Source organism: Staurois parvus, unplaced genomic scaffold, assembly GCF_062004578.1.
Source record: "Staurois parvus isolate SC_StPar_1 unplaced genomic scaffold, SC_StPar_1.0 ptg000291l, whole genome shotgun sequence".
NCBI classification, from domain to species: Eukaryota; Metazoa; Chordata; class Amphibia; order Anura; family Ranidae; genus Staurois; species Staurois parvus.
Window position 1 is genome coordinate 5,475,017 of NW_028318087.1, and position 20,447 is coordinate 5,495,463.

The 20,447-nt window shown below is 44.4% G+C and overlaps 1 protein-coding gene across 2 annotated transcripts in view; it reads left to right on the forward strand.

Annotated features, from left to right (window-relative positions):
- Positions 1-20,447, forward strand: part of POLR3A (RNA polymerase III subunit A) — a 117,535-nt gene that overhangs the window by 84,342 nt on the left and 12,746 nt on the right. For both annotated transcript variants that reach the window (XM_089682537.1, XM_089682538.1), the window contains 5 exons: positions 5,522-5,604; positions 7,905-8,075; positions 8,381-8,474; positions 11,764-11,856; positions 11,955-12,119. In XM_089682537.1, coding sequence (XP_089538663.1) covers positions 5,522-5,604; positions 7,905-8,075; positions 8,381-8,474; positions 11,764-11,856; positions 11,955-12,119 — 606 coding nt within the window. The remainder of the gene's footprint in view (positions 1-5,521; positions 5,605-7,904; positions 8,076-8,380; positions 8,475-11,763; positions 11,857-11,954; positions 12,120-20,447) is intronic.

The window sequence follows — 20,447 nt, forward strand, 5'->3', positions numbered from 1 at the left end:
TCATGTTGCCTTTTCCTATGCATAATAATGAGAGGTCTGGCACACTTTTTCTTTCCCACTGGACGATCATCATCAGAACTATCAAACTCTCCTCATCCTCACTATCATTTGAGGAGAGCACATCCTCACAATCCCAGCTTTGGGATGTGAAAATGGCACATATTCTGGCTTTTACTAACAGGTTTATGGCTCTCCTTTTTCCTTAAGGCATTTATTGATTTGGTCATGGGGGCTGTACACCTCTTGCATATCATCATCCCGACTAGCAGTTGAACGTACACACTCTGAAGCAACTGCTAGCTGGTCTTTTAATTCCTTAATTTTGCCTCTGCCTTCTCCCTTCTTTGTGATTCAGCATAGAGCTCATGAAGAAAGTGCCAACCCACTCTAGACACTGTCCTCTTCTCTGCTTCACCTAAATCAAACAACAAACATCAACTACAAAATTATATGAGACTTTATCACCCCAGGTCTTATTCATAGGAAAAGCATACTTCACAAATTCCCCAGCTAGAGGCTTCCACTCATTGTCTCTGGCCCAGATATGGAGAGTTCATGCCGCCTCCTAGTCACCAGAAACCTCTGCAGCCTTGTTTTTCCTAAACAGCCTACACAGAAGTTTTCTTTGGCACAAGCCATCGAACACACCTCGAAAAACACGTCTGCTTCAGCTGAGGTTTAGCGCAAATACCGCACGAGTCCCCAATCGTTTTGCTTTGACTAGTTTAGGTTACTTTGTGTTATAGGCAAGGATGCTTAGACCTCTGTAGTGTATTAATGTGCTTTTACTAAATAGAAAATGCTGTACATACAAGCTGTTACAATTCTAGGAAACAATACAAGGTTTACAGATATACATACAATACAAAATATGCTACCTACTTCCTAGCAAATACAATGGAAATACTGTATACAATGTAAATATGCATAAGGTAATTTAACTTGGATTAGAGCAAGTTCACGATTTTTGTAGGCAACGAGGACCCAGGCTTACTCGACAGCAGTTCAAGAGATCAGGCAAAATGTCTGGTTCTGGCAGAGATCTTTCTTGGTGTTAAGTCATCATAGAGTCCTCTTGTCAGCTTCACCTGCTGACTTTTTATTTGAAAGTAGCCAATCCCACATGGGCGTATCCTTTCACAATACTGTGTTTCAATGGTGTAGCAATTGTGCATACAGAGATGGACTCGGTCATCCATCTTGCTAAGGATCCTCCCATCTTGTATCATTTCTACTCCCAAACCAGCTTCCCTCCAAGTTCCCCCCTTCCTCAGGAGTGTGATCTGTGTAATGCCAGAGATCATAGGCACAGTGGGAGAGCTCCAGGGTTATAACTCCCAAACTAGCTGGTGCCCAGGTGTCTTGTTAGCGTCTCAATCTGAGATATTGTAAAACCATAAACCAGTCCTTCACTGAGCTTCAAAGACATTCCAGCTAGCTGTGGAACAGACTCACATTTAAAAATCCCCCTTTCCATATCATTTATATCTGGAGATATGGAAGACTTACAAGGAAACCAGGCATATATTCAGATCGGTCACTTTAATAAAAGTCGGCTCATATATTACACCCCCTAGCTGAAATCTACAGGAGAGCAGAAAATAATATCTCCTTAACTGTCCCGAGCAGGTATGTCATATTTAATATCTAGACGTTCATCAGGTGCTTCTGCATATTAATCCACTAGTGGCTAGGCTGCTACATGCACCGAGGGTAAGTTATTGATCATGATATCAACTGAGAGGGATTTTGGTTCTAGCTTGGGTCTCCGCCTGCAACGCCCTCCCCAAGTGAGGTTGATTGGTTCTCTGCTTCAGGGAGACACCCTGCTGAGTTCCTAGAAAAAGCTGTAATGCTTGGAGCAGAGAGTTAAGTTAAGCTGAGTAGGTCGTGTTGAAGTTGAAGAATCCTCCCTTTTAACATCGGAACCAACTTTGGGAGATAAGGCACCCTTTTGGCTCAGGAAACGATCTGCTTAACCCAGGACTTTTGGCAAGTACTCTATCTCTCTAAACTTCTTTCTGTTATCTCATTGCTGTGTTATTGCTCTCTGTATATTTATATTTATATATATATATATATATATATTGGCTACATTTTTTTTTTGTAAATATTTTTATTGCACCCTTTTACTAATAAATCTTACTTTCTGAAAGTGTTGAACTGTTTCTAAAGCTCTTTAATGCAAACTAAGAATCCCTGTCTCTGAAGAGCGCTACTGTGTGTTTTAAACATCTGCATACATCTGTCTGCGGTGACATTGTGTATACAAACGATTATTCAAACATCATAGTGTTATTGCTGATATTGCCAAGTTTCCTCTTTCTCTGTACAAAAAGGAGGTGGTGGCAGTGTGAAGGGTTAATTGCGTAATTACCAAGAGAAACGTTAAGAGTTTCACAGAGAAGCGGTTACATTATGGACAGAAAGCGATACTCAAAGTAATTAAAAAAATGATGCTTTATTACACAATACACATGTGGACATAGAAGGTAAATACCTCAGTTCACCATCACCTCAGAATGAGAACACATCAAAATTGACCTAAAATCACTTAAAAACAGATGTCATGACCGGTCAAAATAATAAAGTGCTGCAAATATAGTGACAGTAAGTCTAATACATATGCGGCACTCACACAATGGTTACACCGCCATACAGGAGGTGTTTCAAAAAATTATACCAAACATGGCATAGCAACGATGCAATATATGGCTGATCTCAAGTACCAGATAGTGGATATAGTAGCCCAATCAACCTTAACAGATAGATATAGAAAATATAGGTATACAGAGACAATCTGTCTCCACAACCACTAGCTGGGTAATAACCAGAACAGGCAGTAGTTACGGTAGATATATATAGCACAAATGGGTGGTGAGATGTCAAACAGTAGCAGTCATGTCCATAATCTTAATCAAAATGAACTTGATAGCCATGGTTATACCACCATATGACTTCCACAGTGTTCTAGAAATGGCAGGGCCCTGCCACAAGGGGGTTCTTCACCGCAACATGGGGGCTGCACACCTCCTTATAAATGATGCAATGATGTAAAATACAGGATCATCTGTGCCTGGTAGTGAATATGGGGTACTATGCACCTTTATGCAGAATAACATGATGTCCCCATCCTGAAATAGGTGACATATAGGCAGTCAATTAGTGAGTCACTTTGGTGAATATGCAATGGCGTACATACGCCGTATTCCTGTTTACATGTGCTGCGTATCACTCACCACCCATGCTTTAGGTGATACTCGTGCACAGTTTCCTCCGTCTGGGTAACTGCCTATAGTCCCGGAGACAGCCGCCACCATCGGGACTTGAAGTGAACGGGCTCTGCTCCTGTCCTGGTACTGGTGCAGCCTAGCACCGCTCGTTTGCCAGCGTGTGTTGCCGCCTCCCATGAAGGGCTGCGTGTGCGGCATCAATGCGTCCAACCAGATGTGACGTATGACGTCAACACATTGCGCCAATGGGCGTATCTTACTCAGCTTTGTCAGGACCAATGAGATGCCTACCCTCCATGCATAATTTGTACTGGGCTTGTTACCGCCCATATATGTAAATCAGCTGGTGGCAATTTGACTCAATGGAAACAAAACTAAAATAGTTAGCAAATAACTGGTCATATAACACAGATATCTGGCTTCACAGTGGGAAGGAAATATTCTTACATTTACTTAATGTTAATTAGATGGATTTCTCAGTGGCTCATCACCAATAGGTGGCAGGAGCAGATTTACACTACAGATTTTCCTATTTTGCAAAAACACTTGAAGGTCAAATTCAACATTTAACCCTTTAGGCGACAGTGTCAAGTTTATATATGCAATGTTTTTCACGTTTTAAAAGTTCTCTATCAAAATCACCTCTCCTCTGCGGAAAATTAAGTGTATAAATTCCTTTAACTTTGTGCCCTCTAGTTTGCCCCCATGATACTTAGCATAATGTTGAGCTAAATTACTTTCAGGATCATTCGATTTAATATCTCTAAAGTGTTCACCTATTCGTACTTTAAGCTGTCTCTTAGTTTTACCAATATACATTTTTTTACATGGACAAGTCAACATATATAGTACTCTGGCTGTAGAACAATTTATAAGGCTTTGAATTTTAAAATGGGCCTTCTTATTTGAATCAGAGAACCTATCAGTACAATCTACAAATTTACAAATCTGACATTTTCTAAACATCCCTTTTTGTGCGTGGCGTAAGCCATGTTGTTTGTTTTAATGGCTGATAATCGGTGAATAAGTAAATCACCAAGATTTGGTGATCTCCTCGCTACCATTAATGGGAGGTCACCTACAATTTTACCTAAAGTGGGACATTGTGTAAGAATCTTCCAATGTTTTGCCAGTATATGTTTTACTCCCCCCCCCCCCCCCCCCCCCCCATTATGCTCCAAATTGAGTTATCATCCTAACTGGTTGTGGGGATTGTTTACCTGAACTTTCTTCCTCTCTTTAGGATAATAGCATTTTCCAGTCAGTTTGGTATGCTCGTTTTCTTGCCTTTCTTAATTGCGTAATTAACCTGACCCAGTAACAATCGCTCCCAGGCTGCAGGTACACAGATTGTGGTCCATTAGCTGGAAAAACTTTGTGCAGGGTGCAGCTGGGCGTGGCATTGTTACGCACGTGACAGCGCGGTTTTAGATTGGCTAGTCCTTCGGTCACGAGTTTGTTGAGAAGGGCTGGGGTCTGACGCCACGATCCTCACCAATGGCAGAAACATTCTTCAATTCAACCTCTAGATGCTTACATGACATAGGTCATACAGTATATGTCAGAAGGTCAAGCTATTGTTAACCATTGATTATCTTGGCTTGTTGATTTCAGTTACATAATTAAATGTAGAACAAGAGCCCAACATACAACAATGGTATCTAAGTTCTTATTGTTGTAGAAGATTGCTTGTGTAATTGTTACCAAGGCATTTGTTTGAGAAGATTGTAAGACTCATATGTTTCTAAGGCAAACTAGCAAACAGATCCTTTCATGTAGGTCTGAGGGGGGGGAAAATCATAAAACAGACATATTTATATCAAATGCAACACAGAGCTGTGTGTTGGGAGGGATTAGAAGGTGGGGGAGGGTTATTTTTGGTTCCACTGTATTCATTGGCCTGTATATTATGTATTCCTGACCCCTACATGCTGCGCTCCATGCATTGTACATTATTAACCCATATTCTCCACTCACCACATCCTTTCTCTAATTGTTGTTAGAGAAATTTGTCTTTATGCTCTTTTTCAATGTCTGCTTCTTGATCCAAATGTCTGTGACCAGTTGTTTAAGGACATGTTAAAAATTGGGGAGTAATTTTTGTATGTGAGTCTACAAATTGGAGGCATGGTTAAGTGGATGTGATGAGGGTTTACCCAAATTTTGAAAACCTGGTAGCCTTATTTTAAAGGGTTCACCCAGTAATATATTAACTTGTACAATAGCCCCTAAAAATGATAGGATTTTGATTTAGAGGGTTTTCAATATTATCCTTTATCTTTGTGCAGCCACGAGTGTTGTACCAGTTGGACAGGATCACCCCTACTCAGCTGGAAAAGTTTTTGGAGACTTGTCGGGATAAATATATGAGGTAATGCGGCTCTTGAATTCCATTGATTTCTTCATTTTTGGACAATAAAACTCTATCTTGTAAGTAGTAGTGTCAACATTTTATCTAAGCCAAACATAGCTACAAATCTCAATGTGTTACAGCTGTTTTTGTCTTGTAGAGTTGCAGGTTACATATAATGCATAACTACCTAGCTACAAATCACCTCTGTGATGGAAGTTGTTGGAATTGGACTTGCTGAACTTCAAAACAAATTAAAATCAAACCTTAACCACCTCCTGCCCGCCATATAGTAATATGACGGATGCAAGGTGGTTCTCTCGTTCTGGGAGGACGTCATATGACGTCCTCCCATTCTAATCACTCATGCATGGCTCCTGGAGCGCACAGCATGGCGATCGGTGGTGAGCTGTGTCCCTCGGACACAGCGGATCACCAATCCACGGAAAGCCGAAGATATCGGCTCGGTCATGTGATCAGCTGTGTCCAATCACAGCTGATCAAATGTAAAGAGGGAAATGCTGGTTATCAGCATTTCTCTCCCCAAGAGCTGCCACGCTGACAGCTCGTGAGGAGAGGAGAGCCGGTAATCGGCATTCCTCGGAGGGGACATGTACACAGATCATCAGAGCACTGATGATGAGTGTGCCCTGATGATCAGTATAGCCCCAGCAGCGCCACCTGTCAGTGTCCATCAGTGCCAGCTCTCAGTGCTCACCAGTGCCACCTGCCAGTGTCCATCAGTGCCACATTTCAGTGCCCATCAATGCCACATATCATTGCCCATCTGAGCTGCCTTTCAGTGTCACCCATCAGTGCCAGTCAGTGCCACCTATCATTGCTGCCTATCAGTGTGCATCAGTGCCGCCTATTAGTGCCAGTCAGTGCTGCCTATCAGTGCCGCCTATCGGTGCCATATGAGTGCTGCCTTTCAGTACCCATCAGTGATGGCTGTCAATGCCCATCAGTGCCACCTATCAGTGTCCATCAGTGTAGCCTATCAGTGCCCATCACTACAGCCTCATTAGCGCACATCAGTGAAGGAGAAAAATCACTTATTTACAAAATTTTATAAAAAAACTAAACTTTTTCAAAATTTTCAGTGGTTTTTGGTTTAAGAAAAAATAAAAAAAACCCAGTGGTGATTAAATACCACCAAAATAAAGCTCTGTCACAAAAAAAATAACAATTTCATATGGGTACAGTGTTGCATTACCGCGCAATTGTCATTCAAAGTGCAACAGCGCTGAAAGCTGGAAATTGGCCTTGGCAGGAAGAGGGTATAAGTGCCCTGTAGGCTAGTGGTTAAAAAAGACCACTTGCTTTTTAGAGTTTAGACATACCTTTATTTTACTTATGGCAGGTAAATTCAACCAACATTAAAGCAGATTGCAATTTGTTTATGCTGTGGGCCCACGGATTGATTGAGCTGTTATTTGGGTTAGGGCATTATAAATAGCAAAATGTTTTTTAATAGATAAGTGAATTTCTATGAGTTGGAAATGCTTGTAATTCCGTGCAAAAGCAGTTTTCTTATTTTGTTGTGTTCATTATGAATATTAGATTTTACTACGCAGTAGAGAAATTTGGAAATGTTTGTCTACTGGTACATTTTCTAGCATGTTTGTCTAGCTATATGCCATTCATAATTGATGTATTTGATGCCTACAATGAACACTTCTGAATTCAGTAAGACTTCTGTAAGCAGCTTGAGTTCATTAATGAATTGGGAAATCTCAGAATAGGATATACAATGATCACTGCCAGCACATCAGAACATTTGGTGTTTTTAAGGTACTGAAATCAATATTATGTACCTTTTTTAAACTTCCTTTGATGTGTTATGTACTAAGATAACAAAATATATTCTGTAGTCCTCCTAACCTAGGATCCTCCTCCTAGCTGATTACTCACCTCAGTAGAAAAGCTGCTGCTTCTTCAGCTGTTTACATCTTCTTGACTGAAACAATTTTCATTGCTGGCTGCACCTGCGCACTTTTTGAGTGGAACCGTACTCTGTGATTGTATACACTCTGGGTATGAGCCCGTTCACATTTATGGAAGCTCACTTCTCAAACACAGCTAGCATGGACTCTTTGGCTCTTGGGTTTTAAACAACTGCTGCTGTTATGCTGAAGTAAACAAGCAGCGTGATGAGGGTCTTCAGGTTAGTTTTGATTAGGATGTCTAGCTAGAGTGCTTAAGCATACTTTGTACTAATAGTGCACCTGTCCTTCAGTCATAATTAAAAGCAATCTGTTGGGGTCTAGTCAGTAGAGTCTGCATCAGTTCTATTGATGGGTATTCATTTCTTTCCCCAGAGCACAGATGGAACCAGGTTCGGCTGTGGGAGCTCTCTGTGCTCAGAGCATCGGAGAACCAGGAACACAGATGACCCTGAAAACGTTTCACTTTGCTGGTGTTGCTTCCATGAACATCACATTGGGTGTGCCCCGTATCAAGGAAATCATCAATGCCTCAAAGAACATTAGGTATGTGTACCAATGTCCATGTTTATAAATGTTTAGATTTAATAGTGATAAGGTGCTAGCACATGAACAGTTTGAATGTCCAGTCTGAAGCTGTGACTTGCTAGGTTACTAAGGTCCAAGTTGTATATAAGGAATAACACTGACAATTTTGTCTAATGTTTAAAGTATAATTTTCTTTTATTTTAAAGCTGTACAAAATTGTGGAGGTCTGATTAGACTTATTGTGATGATTGTCAGGTGCTCTTTCTTAGGCAAACACCAGATCATCAAACAGGGTATTAACACTAATTTTCCATTTACTTCAGCACACCAATCATTACCGCTCATCTAGATATAGATGATGACTCTGACTTTGCTCGTCTGGTGAAAGGTAGAATTGAGAAGACCTTATTAGGAGAGGTAAGAGGTTTGGTGCTTTGTGAGGATCAGTTGTTTTTGAGTCGGAGTCCTATATTTTAAACAATCGAAATGTGATCTTTGAGCACTGTGCGATGTGTTGTAGCACTTTTCAGATCGCAGTGTACCAGTTAGTGTTACTAAACCCAGGACCCTGCATTCACTATATACAGTATGGTATCCCACAGTACACAGAACATGGTAGTGTCATTATTTTAGTAAATATTGACTGCTAAATACTTTTTATCATCAGCAGTTAAAGCAGTCTTGTGACTTTTATCAGTATCCATCCAAGCACTGGTTAAAGTTTGTAGAAGTTTTCATTCTGCTATAAGAGGATGCAGGACCCCTGACCTCTGTCTGGATAGCGCTGATTGGCCCTGTGCTGGTCACATGCACTCTCCCAAGAAAATAATCCTCCTTTTAGCAATACACACCAAACTGAGCTTGTGCAGAGTGACTCCACACAAATTATCTTATCATAAGATAAGGGGGGGGACACTGGAAGAAAGGGAGGATCAGGGAAGTCAGGATCAAACAGCATTTTTACACAATGCAGAAGATTAACCCCCTTAGGTTCCACAGTAAGTATAACAAGCATGCTTTACTGCATATACAGACTGATTTTACTGTTGTGGGTTTAGTAACACTTTAAGTTAACTATGAAGTGTTTGCTAAGTCCAAAGCAGTAGCACAGTGCCAGATGTGACCCTGTCTTTCAAGACTCGCTTTGTGAGTACACCAAGCAGCGAGAGCTTTCTCGTTGTCAGGACTGCTGAGGGATTAGGTGTTGGCATCATCCACTAGGTTGAGCATTGCATGCAGTATACTCTCTTCTTTTTCTTTTCTTTTTTTCCCTCGTCATGTAGCATTGACTCAGTTCGACACCTTCACTGACTTGGTCAGCTTCAAAGCCCATTTTCTGCTGCTACCCAGCAACTGGATTTGTGAGGTTTTTGTGTTTTTTGGGGTTTTTGCTTTTTTTTGGGGTTTTTTTGAAGCCTTGCAGCCTAAACTATGCTGTCCCTGCCTTGTTGTGCAACAGGTTGGATCCTAACTTCAGAGCAGTCCTGCTGTGTGGGTCTTTCTAGCTCAAGCTCCACTAACTGTTAAAGTGCTGCCTACAGGTTGTCCCCTGAGGTACTAGGACACTGACGGCCTGGAATTTTGCCCTATGAGTCTTTGCTCTGTTGGGAATGGCCTCTTCTTGCCTCTATCTCAGGAGGATTTTACCTCCATTTTGCAGGAGTTTATGGGTCAATAACACATTTGTCTGCTGATTAAGACCCCCAGAAGCCACAAGTTTGCTTCCAAGCCTTCCCCTGCAGAATCTGTGTCTGATCTAACTGAGGCATTAACAGTCTGAGCCCTCAACAACTTACGACTCCATGTGAGACAGGATCTATCTCTCATGCCAAGTTTCAAGTCCTTGATGGATGAGAAGTCATAGGCTTCTGCCATTACTCCCAAACTTAGAGATGGTCTCATTGGTTTACATTATATGTACCACTTTTCAAGGATCCTCCCGTAATTCCACCAGTGCAGCACTCAGTCTAGGCTCCTTTAGAGTCCCCAAAATTACCAAGACCTATCCGATTCACCTGTAAATCGCAGTTGTTCTCTATGGCAACTTAAAGAACTCTTACAACCCAACCAAAACCGCTATCAGCCTTTTACCTATTTAAGGAGAACTTTGTTAAAAAAGTACATTACCCCTTCTGGATCTGACAGAATCCAGTTTTGACAAAGCTTAAGCATTCGTGTGAAGGATGCACCTGTTTTTAAAGGCGCTATTGACAATCGATTGGTGACCATTTCTAGAATGTTCTCTGGCTTAGCTGTAACTTTTCTGCCTGAGTCACTGCACAGATTAACAGATCTCCATGCAGCATTAGTGGGCCCTCTGAAGCAGGGTATCCCTCCTAGGGAGAAACTTCAAACTCTTTACTTAGACTCTTGGCTTGTGTATGAGATTTCTGGGGCAGATGGTAGCCTTCTTCAAAGCAGTACCATTTGTCCAGTTCCACACCAGACCTCTTCAACACAACATCCTGTTACCATGGGACAAGTCAGTTCAGTCCTCAAACAGACCAGTTTGTCTGGCACCAAAGACTAGGTGGTCTGTGGTTTAGCAGCTCTGGAATCTGGTTCTGGAGTCTGAAGTCCTTCCTTCCAGTATTTTGAAAGATCTTCAAAACAAATACCAGCCTATAGGGCTGAGGTAAGTCCTGGGCACCTCGTTGGTGCAAAGACATGAATGCTGCATGAATCCTGTCTTCTGCTCAACCGTCTGAAATGCAAACATTCCGACTGGAGGGTCATCCAATCTAGAGTCAGTTGAACAACACCACGGCAGTAGCAACAATCAGGCAGAAACCGTAAGTCTTACAGAGAGGTAAATTCAATTGTGTCTTGGTTCAAAATGTAATGTTCCTACCTTGCCTGCCATTTTACATCTCAGACATGGACAGTTGGCAGGCAGACTTCATCTGCATACCATGATTCGGGGAATGGCCCGTGCAATCAGAGGTGTTTAAGGACCTGTGTCACAGGTGATGAACGGCAGATATGAACCTTATGGCTTTCAGGTTCAACAACAAATTGGAAAGGATTGCCTCCACGTACAGCGATCCTTTAGCAGAAGCAGCCGCCCTGGTTGCTCTATAGGATCAGAACAGCCTGATCTACCCCTTTCCTTACTTCTGCAAGGTGAATGGCCCCTCCTGGCAGCCTTATCCTCTAAAGTACCCTTTATGGTCTTACACAGGAAAAAGGTGTTGTTAAGACCTAAAGCTTCCTTTCTACAATAGTTTCAGCCTTGCACATTAACCTGGACATCATTCTTGCATCCCATCATCCAGTTTCAGTCCATCATGAGACCTCCCAGCATTCTCTGAATGGTAGTGTGAGTAGTTGGTTGACTTTGCGGCCACTGTATCCAATCAAAAGACTTTTCAAAAGTCTTTACAGAAGTATTCCTGATTGTCCCTATAAGGGGGGGGGGGGTTGTTACATGTTCCACCATTTATCAGTGGCTTATTTAAGTTTATGGCCTAGGAGAAATTAAGAATAATTTATTTACCATAAAATCTATATCTTGGAGTCCATTGAGGAAGATAGGCCCTTCTGTGTTTATGATTTTGTTTTTGGTACTGCTGTATCTCAAAATTGAGGCATGATAGGTGTAGAAGGGGTTATACTCGGCTGGCCCATAATATGAGTCGATGTGTCTCACATGGGCTCTAATAAATAGAAATAATTTTTGTACTTTAAAAATCTAACTCTTTTCCAGATATCAGAGTACATTGAGGAGGTGTTTCTTCCTGATGATTGTTTCCTACTGGTGAAGCTTTCACTGGAACGTATCCGCTTGTTGAGGCTTGAGGTAATGGAATCTAAATACTGCCTTTTTTTTAATGTTAAGGAAACGGCTGTGCAGTCACCCTTTTTAAGAAAATGTTTTTTTGGTTTTACTTTTTCCAGGTGAATGCTGAGACTGTAAGATACTCAATCTGCCTGTCTAAGCTCCGTGTAAAGCCTGGAGATATTGCAGTTCATGGAGAGGCTGTATTGTGTGTCACACCAAGAGAGAATAATAAGAGTTCCATGTACTATGTCCTGCAGTCACTGAAAGAGGAATTGCCAAAGGTGAGTGTCCTGAGGGTATTCTTTCTTATATTGTGGTATCCTTTGTGTCTTTCATTCAGACTGTGCAGTAACCCCCATAAAACAACTCCTGCTATTTGCCTCCATGCAGGGGGGTATTTGTAATAAAGACTAGGCACTGTAGCTTCCTCTCCTTATGCAAGTTCACCGGCCTTCTGTCCACTCCCCTCCCTGAATCCTACCCACAACCATGCTCTCCGCTGGCAATGTACAATGCAACACAATCCCTGCATATTAAGGTTCCTTGTGGATCCCCATGTCACCAGAACTAGTGTCCCCATTGGAAGATTTCCCCTCTATTACCATTCTTGGTACAATCACACAATTTGGGATTTTCTTTTACTTTCAATGATGATGGTAAACAGGACAGATAGAGAGGGTGTATCTCCTTAATGGAGGCACAGATGGCAACAAAAACTGACAAGTGTTCTAATCCCTCTTCACTCTATCAAAAAAAAAAAAGTTTTGCCTTTAGTTCTCCTTTAAAGAATTACTTTGTTTTATTTTAGTAAACAAGTTACGTACAAAGAACAAAAAAACCTGAAAAAAGCTATATTATATCTTATGTTGTCTATCTTATGGTACAGCAGAAGGTTACCTTGTCCATGAATAAAACTTGTCTAAAACCTTAAGTAAATAAATACAAAAATGTAATATTTTGCATATGAATGTAGTCTTTCATGGTATCTATCCTTGCCATCCAGTGGCGCTTTATGCATTTTTTTTTCTTTTTACAATTTCATCTGTCTCCTTTGCTGCTCTGCAGTGAAAAACCTAAATCTAGTGGGAGTAGCATTAATTTTGTTTACATAAAAGTATGCAAAATCAATATCCTTGTGCCAATGCCACATTTTCCGTAAAGGTAATTGGGTCACTATTCCAATGCTTTTGTTTTGCGTATACAGCATGAAATCTAGGCTGCCAATATTAAGTGATTGGACTTTATTGGGCCTCAAAATCTAGAGGACCGTTTCCTTTTAAATATGTTTTATGTCACAGTGAATGGTTTATGTGAGACTAAGGTTATGAGGCGTGGAGCAGACTGAAAGAACAACACCCGGATAGGCAAAAACACAAAACATTAAATAGTTAATACATTTGTGAAATTCCTTACCATTAAAGAAAAAAGTCTAATTTAATTTTTAGGAAGTCCTTTCTTTAATTAAAAAAATAACAGCATCTGCTCTGCCAAGGAGGAAGTATAACAGCTGGGATTACATTATATCCTCTCCTCTCAGGAAACTACACTTCCCATCAATCTTTGGGAGTTGCAGTGAGTGTGGGCGGGTACACTAGGTCTGTATTTGCTGAATGTGTTTGCCCACTTCAACAGAAAACATGCCCACACATTCCCCGGATGCCACTGCTATCCTCACATGTGATCACTCGCCCTCCAATCACAACAGCATAGGAACTAATTGCCCTGACATTCTGTTTTTAATCCCAGAATAAATATGGCTACATGCCCAGAATTATATTGTCTATCCGCTTTTGTCTGCTGGAATTAAATATTAGATTTCTTCTTCCTATTTTTCGAACAGCCGCTGCTGCTTGTATGCTTCCATGTGATCACATCCCCAGGCACAACAGAACAGGAACAAAGCACCTGGACATAAGGTTCCATTTACGCTAGGGCGTTTCAAATTGCGGCTGGAATCAACGTACTTCTGTCCGCGATTTGAAAACTCTCTGAAAAAGTTCAGGTGCCATTCATTTCAATGCCACCTGAAAACGAGGCATTTTTGCCACGATCGCAGCACATTTTTTCACACAAATGCATTTTGTCATGATTATACTCGCAATTTCACCAAGGATATTGCTGCCATTTTACCTGGGATTTTACATGAGATTTTGCTGCATATTTACATGATTTTGCTGCTATTTTACCTGGGAATTTGCTGTGATTTTACACTGGAATTTGCTGTGATTTTACACGGAATTTGCTGTGATTTTACACGGAATTTTGCTGTGATTTTACACGGAATTTTGCTGTGATTTTACACGGAATTTTGCTGTGATTTTACACGGAATTTTGCTGTGATTTTACACGGAATTTTGCTGTGATTTTACACGGAATTTTGCTGTGATTTTACACGGAATTTTGCTGTGATTTTACACGGAATTTTGCTGTGATTTTACACGGAATTTTGCTGTGATTTTACACGGAATTTTGCTGTGATTTTACCCGGAATTTTGCTGTGATTTTACACGGAATTATGCCGTGATTTTACACGGAATTATGCCGTGATTTTACACGGAATTTTCCCCTTTCGTCTTTCAGGACATCACCTTGAGCGACCTCGGCTCCTCCCCACCTGAGGAAGCACCTCAACCCAAAATAAAAAGTTCTCCACTCCCCTCTGACCTCAGTTCAGGTGTTTCCTCCGGTGGGGAGACACGTGAGGAAGCGCAAGGTGCTGTCAGGTAGACAGGTTAGGGCTGAGTCGAGGGTCGGAGAGCCGGCTGGGAGACTCAGGGCAGCTGGGAGTGAAGGTCAGAGTGTCCGGCTGCAATCCTCCCCAGGCCTGCTGCCGGGCAGTGAGCGTGTACCCTGGGGGACAGGGGGCAGCACCTACCTGCTTTTCGCCCCCCGGCCCCCTCCGGTGAGTTGGGGCGGCCGCGGTGAGGATCGGGGAGGAGTCCCGCTCCTTCCCATGCTGGCGGTCAGTGGAACTTGCCGGGCCGGATGTCGGGAGATGGCAAATCCACCGGATGGGGCTTCCGCTTCCTGCCGCGGCCCTAGACACCGCGGCACGCGAAAATTTAAATGGCGGAGCGGAACAGCCTGGGGGACAAGCTACCGCACTAGGCGACCACCCTCCTGGGAAGGATGTCGGATGCACCGGGACCAGGGGATGCCAGCACCAGCCAGTCTCAGGTAAGGTGACACAGAGGAGTCTTCCCCTACCTGGTGGCCCCTAGCTCCTGGGGTATTCCCGGACCCTCTGGTGGTGAGGGTCTTTCTTGGGCAGGGAGTGGGTCCTGTGGAAAGGTGTCAGGCCCTTAGGCCCTGCTGGGAAGGAAGAGGGGGGGGGGGACAGGGGAGCGAATGGCAGTGGGTGATAGGCTCTCTTTCTGCTCCCTTTTTTGTCTTTCAGGGCAAGGCCCGGGAGAAGCTTAAGCATCATGAGCCTAAGCGCAGATGCCCGTCCTGCAAATCTGTGTTAAAGGAATCTTGGAGGAAGGTTCTTTGCGGCCCTTGCATTGAAGGGTTAGGAAGAGAGGCCTGAGCAGGGTGACTTTGTCAGGTCAGTGAAGGAGCTGACCAATACCTTCAACTCTTTCAAGAGTATTATGGAAAGGTTAGCCGCTCCCCAGTCAGCCCCCTGCCCCCCCGGTGGCCTCAGCAGGTCGGAGCAGGGATCTCGTCATAACAGGGGAGGACGAGGAACCCTCTGGGGATTCCCATTCGGAAGAGGAGTCAGCTGGGGAGGGTCCCTCAGATGAGTTCAGGGGCCCGTCTCGGTACAAGTTATCCCTAAAGGAGGTAGATGACCTTTTAGGGGCCATATACAAAACCCTAGACATAAAGGAGGAAGTCAAGACCTTGTCCTTGCATGATCAGATGTATCGGGGGTTAGAGGAACAAAGGCACACAGTTTTTCCGGTGCATGAGATCTTAATTGATACCATCAAAAAAGAGTGGCAGGACCCGGAAAGGAAGCCCTTCTTTTCTAGAGCTCTTAGGAGGAGGTTTCCATTTTGTGAGGATCCTGGGGCCGTGTGGAATAAGAACCCTAAGCTCGACGCAGCCTTTTCACAAACAGCGAGGAAAACGGACCTGGCGTTCGAGGATATGGGGGTCTTGCCGGATTTGTTAGACAGGAGAGCGGAATCCTTCCTTAAGAAGGCCTGGGATTCAACCCTGTCAAACCTGAAACCTGCCATGGCCACAACTGTCATGGCCAGGAATCTCGAATACTGGTTAACACAGTTGCAGGCCCATATTGTGGCCGATTCCCCCAAGGAAAAGATTTTGGCTTCATTCGAAACCTTATTACAAGGTGTGGGGTACATTGCGGATGCTTCCACAGAGTCAGTGAGGCTGGGGGCCAGGTCAGCGGCCCTAACAAACTCAGCTAGGAGAGCTTTATGGTTGAAAACATGGCAGGGCGATATCACATCAAAAGTTAAGTTGTGTGGCATCCCCTTTACAGGGGATTTCCTGTTCGGGCTGGGATTGGAGGAAATCCTAGACAGGACGGCAGACAGGAAAAAGTCCTTCCCCCTAAAAAGGAAGCTGCCGAAGGTGGTGACGCGGAGATCACGCCCGGCAAAAAGGCAGAGTCTCAGGCCAGAGGGACAGAGAAGGTCTTGGGGGCGATTTTTCGTCGTCCTGAACAGCCCCAGAAGCCACGCTGACTCGGTTCCCCCTGTGGGAGGGAGATTGGCGGCCTTTCTCCCACAGTGGGAAGCGACGGTTCCAGACCCTTTATTTTAGACATTGTGAGAAGGGGTTATCAGCTGGAGTCTTCGGAGCCGCCGCCAGAAAGATTTTTTGTGACAGCCCTGCCAAGGGCCCTAAAGGACTCGCTGAGGGACTTGGAAGATCAGAGAGTTGTAGTCAAGGTCCCGGAAGCGGAAATGGGAAGTGGGTTCTATTCCCATTTTTTCGTGGTTCAGAAGCAGTCGGGAGCCTTCAGGCTGATTCTGAACCTGAAGCCCCTAAACAAATTGGTGTGGTACAAAAAATTCCGCATGGACTCCCGCCGGGAGCGTTCATGGCCTCTATAGATTTAAGGGACGCATATCTTCATGTACCCATCGCAGAACCCTCACAGCGCTTTCTCAGGCTGGCAGTACAAGGGGGTGCAGGAGTACGTCATTGGCAGTTCAGGGCTCTGCCATTCGGACTATCCTCTTCCCCAAGCGTGTTTACCAAGATACTGACAGAAGCATTGGTTCCCCTCCGTCTAAGAGGGATTGCAGTTATAGCCTACTTGGACGACCTGCTGCTCTTCGCAGACTCAGAGATCCAGCTACAACAGAACATTGCCGTAGTGAGGGACCATCTGGAGAATCTGGGGTGGCTCTTAAATCTGCAAAAGTCTTGTCTCGTTCCCTCCCAAAGAGCGTATTACCTAGGGTACGTTCTAGATTCTGTGCGGCAGAGGACCTCCTTAACTTTGGAAAAACTTGCCAAGTTGGACAGAGGGATCAGATTGTTACAGGGGAGCAGGTCAGTAACAATGAGGCAGTCCATGTCGGTGCTGGGGTTGTTAACAGCTTCCATCCCAGCGGTGCAGTGGGCAGGCTTGCATCTGCGCCCTCTCCAACTGTGGGTTTTGAGAGTCTGGGACAGATGGGTACAATCCTTACAGGACCAGGTCCTTATTCCCCCCAGTGTAAAAAGGTCTCTGTGGTGGTGGAGAAGGTCTGCCAACGGGACCCAGGGGCTGTTGTGGTGTTTCACGGTAACTAGGGAGGTTACGACGGACGCCATCGCTCGGGGGTGGGGAGCCCACCTAGAAGACGCAGTGGTTCAGGGGGAGTGGTCCTTAGGATAAAGAAGAGAATCCTCGAATTGGAGGGAGTTGAGGGCAGTAGGGGAGGCTCTCTGCTCCTTCCAAGACAGGATCAGGGGCCAGAACGTGCGGGTCATGACGGACAATGCTACGGCGGTAGCATATACAAACAAACAGGGAGGGACAAGGAGCAAGGCTCTCGGATCCCGAGCAGTAGTGGTGTTATCCTGGGCGGAGAAAAACTTGGCTTCCCTGTCCGCAGTACACCTGAAAGGGGAACTGAATCAGACAGCAGATTTCATGAGCAGGACTCGGCTCAGAGAGTCGGAATGGGCCCTAAATGCAGAAGTGTTTCAGGCGATCGTAAGGCAGTGGGGGTCCCCGGAGATAGATCTTTTTGCCTCGGGGAAAAAAAAAAACAGGGTTCCGAGGTTCTTCTCCCTAAGCCGCGGGGACAGATCAGAAGCGGCGGATTCATTGGGACAGAGGTGGGATTACCCGCTGTGCTACACTTTCCCCCCGCTCCCCTTACTCCCCCTGGTGTTAAGGAAGTTCAAGTCAGAGAGAACCGCGCTTATCCGGATCGCCCCATTCTGGCCACGACGAGCATGGTTTGCGAACCTAACAAGCTTAGCCACACGGCCGCCTTGGGAATTACCGCCAAGAAGGGATTTACTGACACAAGGACCGGTCCTGTGCCCCAGGTTGGAGAGACTAAGGCTGACGGCCTGGTTTCTGAACAACAGCTCCTTTTAGCAAAGGGGCTTTCAACCAGGTTGGTAGCTATGTTGCTGGCGAGCAGGAAGGAGGAGACCCAGGCCATTTATAGCAGGATTTGGGGTTGCTTTACGGCCTGGGGCGAGGAGGCGTCGGTAGCGACCCATAGCGTGGTATCGGTTTTGGAGTTTCTGCAAGCAGGGGCGGATAGGGGTCTTTCTATCAGCACGCTCAAGGACCAAGTTTCACCCCTCAGCGTGTTCTTGAAGACGCCCTTAGCCAGGGAGGCGCTGGTAGGGAGATTTTTTAAGGCCCTGACAAGGCAAAGACCTCCAAAGTCCATACCTTTTCTGATGTGGGACTTAGCAAAGGTGCTTGGAGTACTGATTAAGGCCCCGTTCGAGCCCTTCCATTCGTGCCCGATAAGAGACCTTATAATTAAGACGGCTTTTTTAGTGGCAATTACCACGGCAAGGAGGGTGTGCGAGCTAGAAGCCCTATCAGTCAGAGCCCCCTATCTACAGATTTTTGCAGATAGAGTGGTATTTAGGACGGATCCATCCTTCATTCCGAAGGTGGCCCAGAGGTTCCAGAGGGAGCAGGATATAGTGCTACCCTCGTCTTTTCCTGACCCGGTTGGGGAAATGCAGGCGAGACTAAACCTGTTAGATGTTAGAAGGTGTGTGCTGCTGTACCTTGAAAAGACGAAAGGGTTCAGGAGCACAGATCTTTTTTTGTTTCTTTTACGGGGATTAGGAAGGGCAAGAAAGCGTCTAGGAGGACGCTGGCCAGATGGTTAAAGCTGGCGATTGCAGGGGCATACCAAGCGGAGGGCCTAGAGGTTCCAGAAAGAATCAGGGCGCATTCCACCCGAACAGTAGCAACTACCCAGGCTGAGCTGGCAGGGGCTTCCCCAGGACAAATCTGCAGGGCAGCAACCTGGTCCCAGCTACGATACGTTTGTAAGGCATTACAGACTCGACCTGGTCTCGGTGCAGGAGCAAGCCTTTGGACGTAAGGTACTGCAAGCAGTTAGCCTGTTCGAGGGGTGAGTACTCGCATATCCTCTCAAGGTGCTGTCCTGAAAGACGAAAGGGAAAATATCAAGTTACACTTACGGTAACGTCTTTTCCAGTAGTCTTTCAGGACAGCACCAATTACCCACCCAGTGTTGATATTTGGTTATTCGAGAATGTCTTATTATGGTCATGTTGGCTCATGTTGTGTCTCCCCAGGTGACCGGAGGTACGTTTTAAGAACTGAGGTCGGAGGGGAGTGGAGAACTTTTTATTTTGGGTGGAGGGGTTTCCTCAGGTGGGGAGGAGCTGAGTCTCTCAAGGTGCTGTCCTGAAAGACTACTGGAAAAGACGTTACCGTAAGTGTAACTTGATTTTTTTTCTGCGATTTTACCCATCATTTTGCTGCAATTTTACCCATCATTTTGCTGCGATTTTTACTCGCAATTTTGACGCGATTTTACCACGTTTAGGGAGCGTTTTTCATAGGTCATGTGATTGAAAACCTCAGCACGCCTGTGTGTTTTTGCTGCATTTTCAATGCATTTCAGGCCTGTTTCACACCAATGCAGTTTGCATTTTGTCTGTTTTTGCAGTGTGTTGTATTTTTTTTTTTTTTTGATTTAGTGGAATTTTAAAAAAAAAATTCAATGCATTTCAGGCCTGGTTCAGAAAAACACAAAAACAAATGCAATGTGGGTTTGCCTGTTCTTTGCTGCTTTTTTTTTTTTTTTTTGTGGGGGGGGGGGGGGGGGGGTTTGAGACAACTTGTTGTTGAGCAACTTAAAAATGAAGATTAAGGCTCTATTCACACTAGGACGTTTCAAATCGTGGATGGAATAGCAATTTGAAAACGCGTTGTGAAAACGTGCAATCGCTTGTTCAGGTGCCATTCATGCGGGGAGATTTTTATCGAGGAAACAAAATTGTGGGTTTTGCGACAGCCAAAAAAGGTAGCAACGCAAAAAACACCCTGCGTTTTCAGGTGCCAGTAAATTGAATGGCACCTGAACACACGATTGTGCATTTTCACAGTGAGTTAAATCGTAGGCAGAAGTGCAGCGATTCCGCCCACGATTTCAAATGGCCTAGTTCTAATGGAGCCTTAATCT